Below are 8596 nucleotides of genomic sequence, written 5' to 3' on the forward strand. Positions count from 1 at the left end.
GCTACAGAATAAGTTAGAAACTATGTAATGTTTTTTTTTAAATTTATTTATGATAGTCACACAGAGAGAGAGAGAGAGGCAGAGACATAGGCAGCGGGAGAAGCAGGCTCCCTGCACCGGGAGCCCGACGTGGGATTTGATCCCGGGTCTCCAAAGGCAGGCGCTAAACCGCTGCGCCACCCAGGGATCCCATGTAATGTTCTCCAAATACTTTTACCATTCATGTGGAGCTGATCTATGCAGTGGTCTTGTCCTAGGAACAGTCACATAAGATGCTAAGACGGGGCTGGAATATGAGATCAACAGCTAACTATGTTTAAACAGACATTAAATTTTATTTTATGCTATTCAATATATTATTATTAAATATCTATAAAATATACAATTAAACTGACTAATGTAAGGTATAAAGTGTCAGGCATGGAAAGAGATATATACCATAAATATCAAAGTTGCTATGAAATTGTGACCATGATATAATTGCTGAATCACATTTCTGGTCCTTGTTGAGTAGACTTTGCCATCTCCACTGCCTGCTTTCTGGGGCTTATAAAGTCAGGCTCATAGTTGGTAATTAGGAAATTTAGAAACCTTAATCTAGGAACATGTCAACAGCAGGAAAGTTTACTTCTGTTTGTCTGTCTAATCGTAGGTAGATCTTCGCATATTAGCAGTGGACATCGGCACTTCCGTCATTCCCAATTTCATTGATTCCTTGTCACACGCATTGTTGAAGATGATTGGATATCAGAGCTTCAAGCAAACACTCCTTATAACACCATCTAAAAAATGAATTGTTCAGGTAATTTGTAACAGTTGTTTCTTGGCAGTGAAAATATTTTATATTAGATTTTCCTTTGACATCCTGAAAAGCAGATGACATGGATGAAATTAATCAGACATCTGCATCAGAATTTCTTCTTCTGGGACTCGCTGGCTACCCAACACTTGAGATCATTTACTTCGTTCTAATTCTAGTAATGTATCTAGTGATTCTAATTGGCAATGGTCTTCTGATTATAGCAAGCATCTTCGATTCCCATCTTCACACCCCCATGTACTTCTTCCTGGGTAACCTCTCTTTCCTGGACATCTGCTATACATCCTCCTCTGTTCCCTCAACTTTGGTGAGCTTAATTTCAAAGAAAAGGAACATTTCCTTCTCTGGGTGTGCAGTGCAGATGTTCCTTGGGTTTGCAATGGGGTCAACAGAGTGTTTGCTCCTTGGCATGATGGCTTTTGATCGCTACGTAGCTATCTGTAACCCTCTGAGATACCTCATCATCATGAACAAGGTGGTGTATGTACTAATGGCTTCTGTGTCATGGCTCTCTGGTGGAATCAACTCAATTGTACAAACATTTCTTGCCATGCGACTGCCTTTCTGTGGGAATAATATTATCAATCATTTCACGTGTGAAATATTAGCTGTCCTTAAGCTAGCTTGTGCTGATATATCCCTCAATATTGTCACCATGGTGATATCAAATATGGCATTCCTGGTTCTTCCACTTCTGGTCATTTTTTTCTCCTATATGTTCATCCTCTACACCATCTTGAGAATGAACTCAGCTACAGGGAGACACAAAGCCTTTTCCACCTGCTCAGCACATCTGACTGTGGTGATCATATTTTATGGTACCATCTTCTTCATGTATGCCAAGCCCAAGTCCCAAGAATTGCCTGGAGAAGACAAGTTTCAAACTTCAGACAAGCTCATTTCCCTGTTTTATGGGGTAGTGACCCCTATGCTAAATCCTATAATCTATAGCTTGAGGAATAAGGATGTAAAAACTGCTGTAAAATATCTGCTGAACCGAAAACCTATTCGGTAAGTATTTCCTATACAGAAAATATAGGTCTTTGATTAATAGGCATGAAGGTGGACTCATAGGTCAATTAGTAAAAACCTTATTTGGAGAAACTATATAGTTAAGGAGAGATATTTTTATTCTTTCCGTTCCCCAGCCCTACTCAGGTAGAATTACTGAAAAATGTAGTTCACTTTAAATTCAGTTTCCAAAATGTCCTGATCTAGAGCTCACAAGCATGGTGAGTTCCATTAGAATCTCATCCCTGGTGATATCTGAAATGGGTGTTTGTGGTGTCCTGTATGAAAACATAATAGAAAACATTCACACATAGCTTTGGAAATAGGTAAGAGTATAAAATTTATTTTACAAACTACCTCAATGACTTTGGATAGACTGTTCTTTGTAAGCCATAGTTACCTTACCTTGTAATAAGTAAATAAATAAAACCAGGTTTCACTGTCACTTAGAGCTTCAATAAATTGGAGAAAGCCCTTAGCATAGCACTACTTCACAGTGTCCTAGAATTTCAGAATTGAAGCTAAGACTTCAAATTGAGGACTAAGAGTTACTATTGAGCACCTCTTTTACTGTAAGCTAATAATTATGAGAACTAAAATCTCCTAAAAGTCACTCTGTTAATATAAAGCATACTGTCTTTGTCTTTCCTTCTATATCTATATAAAGAGAAGCTCAGGCCCAGGGAAGAAACAATCAAGGGAGTTTTCTACCTTATGGGGATTCCACAGTGGGTGGTGGGAGATGTTTCACTATAGTCCCTGCAGAAGAATGGAAAATTGTTTTTTCCAACTCGAGTCAAGTGAGGGGTGCTGCAAAAGAGCCCTTTAAAGTTTTGGGTTCCTACAAAGAGAGTCTGGCTTCTGGCTTGATGAGGGGAGGCCTACAGAGTTCTCTAAGGCTGCAGGCTAGCAGAGGAGCTAGTCTAGAAGGGGGAGGAAGGTGAGTATTCTCCACCAAATAAAACAGAAACATTTCAAACCTGCCTGAAGGAGTGGTAAAAACAATGACTAGGAATATAAAACCAGTTATTTCATTTTCCATTGCGTTCAAACTCCTCAGTAAGTCTATTCGGTTTTTTTTTTTCCTTTTTCTATTGATTCCTTGTCTAGAAGGCCATTGCTGAGTGTAGGATATCTTTGGGCTATGCCTTCTATCTTTTCTGTCATCTCTTAGCCCACTGTGATAGCTGGGCTTTGACTTTATTTCCTACTTAATATTCCTCTTTCTTATTTTGTTTTGGAGCTACAATGTTACCCCCTATCTCCTACTCAGAGGCTTCACTCTTTGCCAATCCCCTGTCGGTTGACCTAAGTTTCTACCTAAGTGCTCTGGTTACTGAATTCTTCTGTTCTACCACTACCCCAACAGGAATGAAGTATTGTCACTGCAGAAAACCCTCAGCTGCTGCTCTGTCTTCTGGGTTGGATCACATCAGTGTTGTTTTTGGTTCTATTCAGAAAGGCGTGCCCTAGATAGACCCTGCAGGTGATGGCTTTTGAATTTCAGGCACTTCTCCTCCTTCCTCCCCACTAGAGACCCTGTGTTTGTATCTGATCCTTGTTTAATTCTCTTTAATTTTATATATGTGACAATAAGGTCTTAGGCATGTAGAAATGCTATCTATTGTTTAAACCAACTCCTTAGATCTTAATTTTTTAAATTATTTCCCACACAGTATAAAAAATGTTAGCAACTTCTATATAGGCTTATATCAAGTTGAACCTAATAAACTCTCACCTGATAAAATATCCCATAGGTACATAAAAGTGGGTTCAGTAGGGCTTTGATAAAACAAGAATGATTACGTTAATCAATGATCAGAAAATTAATAGATTTGATGACAAAGCTTCCCTCCCTGGAAAATCAGAAAATTTCTAAGAGATTGTTAGGTGTATTATTTTTTTATTAATAAATAATTTTAAAATTTAAAATTATTTTAAAATGTTTAAATGTACGGCTGGGTGGCTTAGTTGATTAAGCACTGGGCTCTTAATTTCAGCATTGGATCGGGGTTGTGAGATTGAGCGTCAGGTCAGATTCTGCCCTTAGCAGGGAGTTGGCTACTCTCCTTCTTCCTCTCCCACTGCCCCCACCTCGTTGATTGTGTACATGTGTGTGTGATCTCTCTCTCTAAAATAAACAAAATAAATCTTTAAAAAATGTTTTAGAAATGTTGTCTATATAGCCATCTCCCAAAGATGTCATTTTCGGTATTTCTCCTAATCATCAGGATGTCATACATATGTTTTTACTTTGATTTCTCACTTTTTGTTAATTTTCATGCAGGTTATCTTCCCTGGGGTAGGGATGTTAGGTTCAGCTAGAGGACCAACCCATAAAGCTAGGAGCAATTTAGATACGGCCAGTGATTCCCCTTTTTCTAGTCTGTTATATAGAGTAGGGCTGGGTAAGTAGAAGCATATAGGTTTGCTTGTCGACTAGGTAAGAGACAGAAAAAAACCATTAATAAAGTGTATCCAATGGGAAAGACAACAAATGGTGTTGGGAAAACTGGACAGCAACATGCAAAAAAATGAAACTGGATCACTTTCTTATACCATAAACAAAAATAAATTCAAAAGGGATGAAAGAGTTAAATGTGAGGTCTGAAACCATAAACACCCTAGAGGAGAACACAGGCAGTAGTAGCCTTTGACATTAGCCATAGTAACTTCTTTCTAGATATGTCTTCTGAGGACAGGGAGACAAAAGCAAAAATAAACTATTGGGACTACATCAAAATAAAAAGTTCTTGCTCATAGAAAGAAACAATAAAACAATAAAACTCCAACCTATGGAATAGAAGATATTTGCAAATGACATATATGGTAAAGGGTCAGTATTCAAAATATATAAAGAACTTATAAAACTCAATACCCCCAAAAAACCCAACTATGGGTTATCATAACATTTTCCATATGAATTCATAAAAGGACAAATGGGAGCCTTTATTCTTTTTTTGTAAGTAGCCCCTTAAGGACATGAGATAAGAGTACATAAAGGCTTTCAAGCAGTGCAACAATGTGTGCAAAAAAATATGCATCCAACTATCTCCCTCATAAGTAGACACTTTTCCAAGGAAGACATACAGACGGCCAATAGATACATAAAAGGATGTTCAACATCACCGCTCATTAGGGAAATACAAATCAAAACTACAATGAGCTATCACCTCACACCTGTCAGAATGGCTAAAATCAACAACACAAGAAGCAACAGGTTTGGGGAGGATGTGAAGAAAGAGCAACCCTCTTACACTGTTCATGGGAATGGAAACTCGTGCAGCCACTGTGGGAAGCACTATAGAGGTTCCTCAGAAAGTTAAAAATAGAACTATACTACAGTCCAGCAATTGCGTTAGTATTTACCCATTAATTCCATTTAAAAAAAATAAAAGAAGGAATGACCTATATTTCTTTTAGGAACATGGGCAGTAATATTTAGATGTATTGTCATGTGTCATGTTCAATAATTGATCCTTCTTCCAGAACTCATTAATGCAATCCATGTCATGGGAATATAGGGTCAACCAAGGAAAAAGAAAATTTTTTAGAAATATAGAAGTTTCTATGAGTGTTTCTTTCATTCTGTTTTCTCCATATATTCTCCCTGGATATCTCAACAATATAGTCAATGATGATCTTTTAATCCTACATACATTAAGTGTTAACACACATTCATTCAGTCCTGAAAGCCAACCTTTTAATATCTTATCAGCCTCCAATATTGTAAGCAAGGATTTCAGTTGTCTATTCCAATTTTCTTTAGTCCACATCTTGTGGATGAGAATGTATATGTTTAATGCTTTGTAACTTATTGAATTTCACTTTAAATAACCAATATTCAACTTAAAATAATACCCTTGCTCTAGGCCTTACACAGTGGCAGGAGTTTCTGCTTCATTTGCCAAGTTATACAAATCAAATCCAGAGTGAATGCCTCTCTCGATCAAGTCTCATTGTTATTTACCCAGAAACAAGGGTAATGGACCAATGTAATCCATTTGCCAGATTTGCCTCCTCCTGGATCTTTTTAGTAGGGAACCCATAACCGCTTTTAGTTCCAGACTTTTCTGCTTACAAGCATAAAAATTGTTAAGTACATTTCCAGATCCTGAGGGAGATAGTAGGATGCATATTTTTTGCACACATTGTTGCATTGCTTGAAAGCCTTTATGTACTCTCATCTCATGTCCTCAGGGGGCTACTTACAAAAAGAGAATAAAGGCTTCCATTTGTCCTTTTATGAATTCATATGGAAAATGTTATGATAAACATAGGTATTCCCCACTTTGGTAATCCTTCAATCCATAAAGTGCCCTATAATGTACTACCCTCTATAGGAGTCCTTTATCTTTCAGTCATATAAGGCCTATACTTTCATGTGTAGTCAACAATTTATCTATATTTTCAGACTGTATCATTAGTTACTGTCTGAGAATCATACCATGTCATTTTTATTATTGTCTGATTCCTCTAACACATGAGCAAGACTGCTCTATTTCTTCCTAATTATATAGTAACAGTGACTGTGAAATTGGAATATTATTTCATCACTTTTACTCTAGTTCACTTGTTTATAGAAGGGGAAATCTCACTAAATGATTTTTACAGAGCTCTCCAGCTCTAAACTTCTATGATCTGATAACGTAAAAGCAACTTGGACATATTTCCATTTGAATTTCAGTATACCACATGGTATGGTTTGTGGTGTTTGTGTCTATGTGCATGCTTAAATACCAATCTTTCTTAAGTAAATTTTTATTCTCAGAATGCAAATATTTTAAACATTTTTTGACTTTATTGAAGTATGATTGTCAGGTGCAAATTATATATATTTAGCTTCTTCAATGTGGTTTTTATGGTATATAACATGAAGACTTAATATATGTCAAAAATCTTGAAATGATTACCACAGTCTTGTTAATTTACATACCCATCACCTCACAAAGTTCCCCTGTTATGTGTGTGGGGAAAACACTTAGAATCTACTTTCAGCAAATTTCAAGTATACAATAGAGTGTTATTACCTGTAATTGCCATCCTGCATTAGATCTCCAGATCTATAACTGAAAGTTTGTACCCTTTGACCAATATCTTTCCATTTCTTCCTCTATCCAAACCCCTGGCAACCACCATTCTAATCCCTGGTCCTATCAGTTTTTTTACTTTTATTTCACTTGTAGGTGAAATCATATAGTATTTGTCTTTCTGTGTCTGACCTATTTCACTTACTATAATATCCTCCAGTTTCATCCATATTGTCACAAATGGCAATATTTCCTTCTTTTTTATGGCTGCACAATATTCCATTATGTGTGTGTGTTTGTGTGTGTGTATAAATCACATTTTTTTCATCCATCAACAGACGCTTAGGTTTCCATATCTTTCCCATTGTGAATAATGCTGCAATGAACATGGGAGTATCTCTTTGAGATACTTATTTAATTTCTTTTGGATGTATACCCAGAAGTGAGTTTGTTGAATCATAAGTTATTTGTAGTTTTCTGAGGAACATGCATATTGTTTTCCATAATGGCTGTATCAATTTACATTCCTACCTAAGTGTTCAAGACATCCCTTTTCTCCATACCCTCACCAGCATTTGTTATCATTTGTTTTTTGATCATAGCCATCCTAACAGATATGAGGAACTATCTCATTGTGGTTTTGATTTTCATTTCCCTGATGATTGGTGATGTTGAGCACCTTTCCTACACCTGTTGGGCATTTTATTGTTTTCCTTGGGATGGCTATTTAGTTCCTTTGCTTGATTGCTTGCTTATTTATTTATTTATTTATTTATTTATTTATTTATTATTTATTTATTTCTACAGAGATGTATGAATTTGAATATTAATCCCTTATCAGATATATGGTTTGCAAATATTTTCTCTTTCCATAGGTTGCCTTTTCACTTTGTTGATGCATTCTTTTGCTATGCAGAAGTTTTTTAGTTTGATATAGACCCACATATTTATTTGCTTTTATTTTGCTTTTGTTTCTTATGCTTTTGGTGTCATGTACAAAAAAAATCATTGCAAAGGTCAATGTCCAGTAGCTTTTCCCGTAAGTTTTAGGAGTTTTATGGTTTCAGGTATTATAGATACATCTTTAATCCATTTTAAATTAATTTTTATATATGGTGCATATGGATCTATTTCATTTTTTGCAGGTAGTTATTCAGTTTCCCCAACACCATTTATTAAAGAGTCTATCCTTTCCTCATTGAATATTCTTATTACCTCTGTCAAAGATTAGTTGACTATATATACTTGGGTTTATTTCTGAGTTACTTATTCTGTTTCATTGTCTTCGTGTCTGTTTTATGCTAGTTCAATACAGTTTTGATTATTAAAGCTTTATAATATTGTTTGAAATCAGGGAGTATGTTACCTCTAGGTTTGTTTTTTCCCTGAGGATTGCTTTGGCTATTTGGGATCCTTTGGGGTTCCTATGAATTTTGGGTTGTTTTTCCTATTGCTGTGAAAAAATCTGAATTTTTATAGACACTGCATTGAATCTATAGATTGCTTTGGGTTGTATGGATATTTTAACAATATTATTTCCTCTAATCCATAAATACAGGATATCTTTTCACTTATTTGTGTCTTTTTCATTTTTTTTCATTGTCTTCTTGTTTCTAGTGTACAAATCTTTCATTTTCTTAAATGAAAACTGGAACTTTCCTCAATTAGTTGATTAGTTCTAGCAGGTTTTTTGGATGGTGTTTTTAAGATTTTCAGATATAAGATCATGTTGTCT

At 35.8% G+C, this 8596-nt stretch overlaps 1 protein-coding gene across 1 annotated transcript; it reads left to right on the forward strand.

The window, feature by feature from the left end:
- Window positions 1–799: 799 nt before the first annotated feature.
- On the forward strand, window positions 800–1835 carry LOC121495179 (olfactory receptor 13C3). Its single transcript, XM_041762447.1, has one exon. The coding sequence runs from the start codon at window positions 882–884 to the stop codon at window positions 1833–1835; it is 954 nt and encodes a 317-aa protein (XP_041618381.1). The 5' UTR covers window positions 800–881.
- Window positions 1836–8596: the final 6761 nt, after the last annotated feature.

The sequence above is a fragment of the Vulpes lagopus genome, chromosome 7, assembly GCF_018345385.1.
Source record: "Vulpes lagopus strain Blue_001 chromosome 7, ASM1834538v1, whole genome shotgun sequence".
Classification (NCBI taxonomy): Eukaryota; Metazoa; Chordata; class Mammalia; order Carnivora; family Canidae; genus Vulpes; species Vulpes lagopus.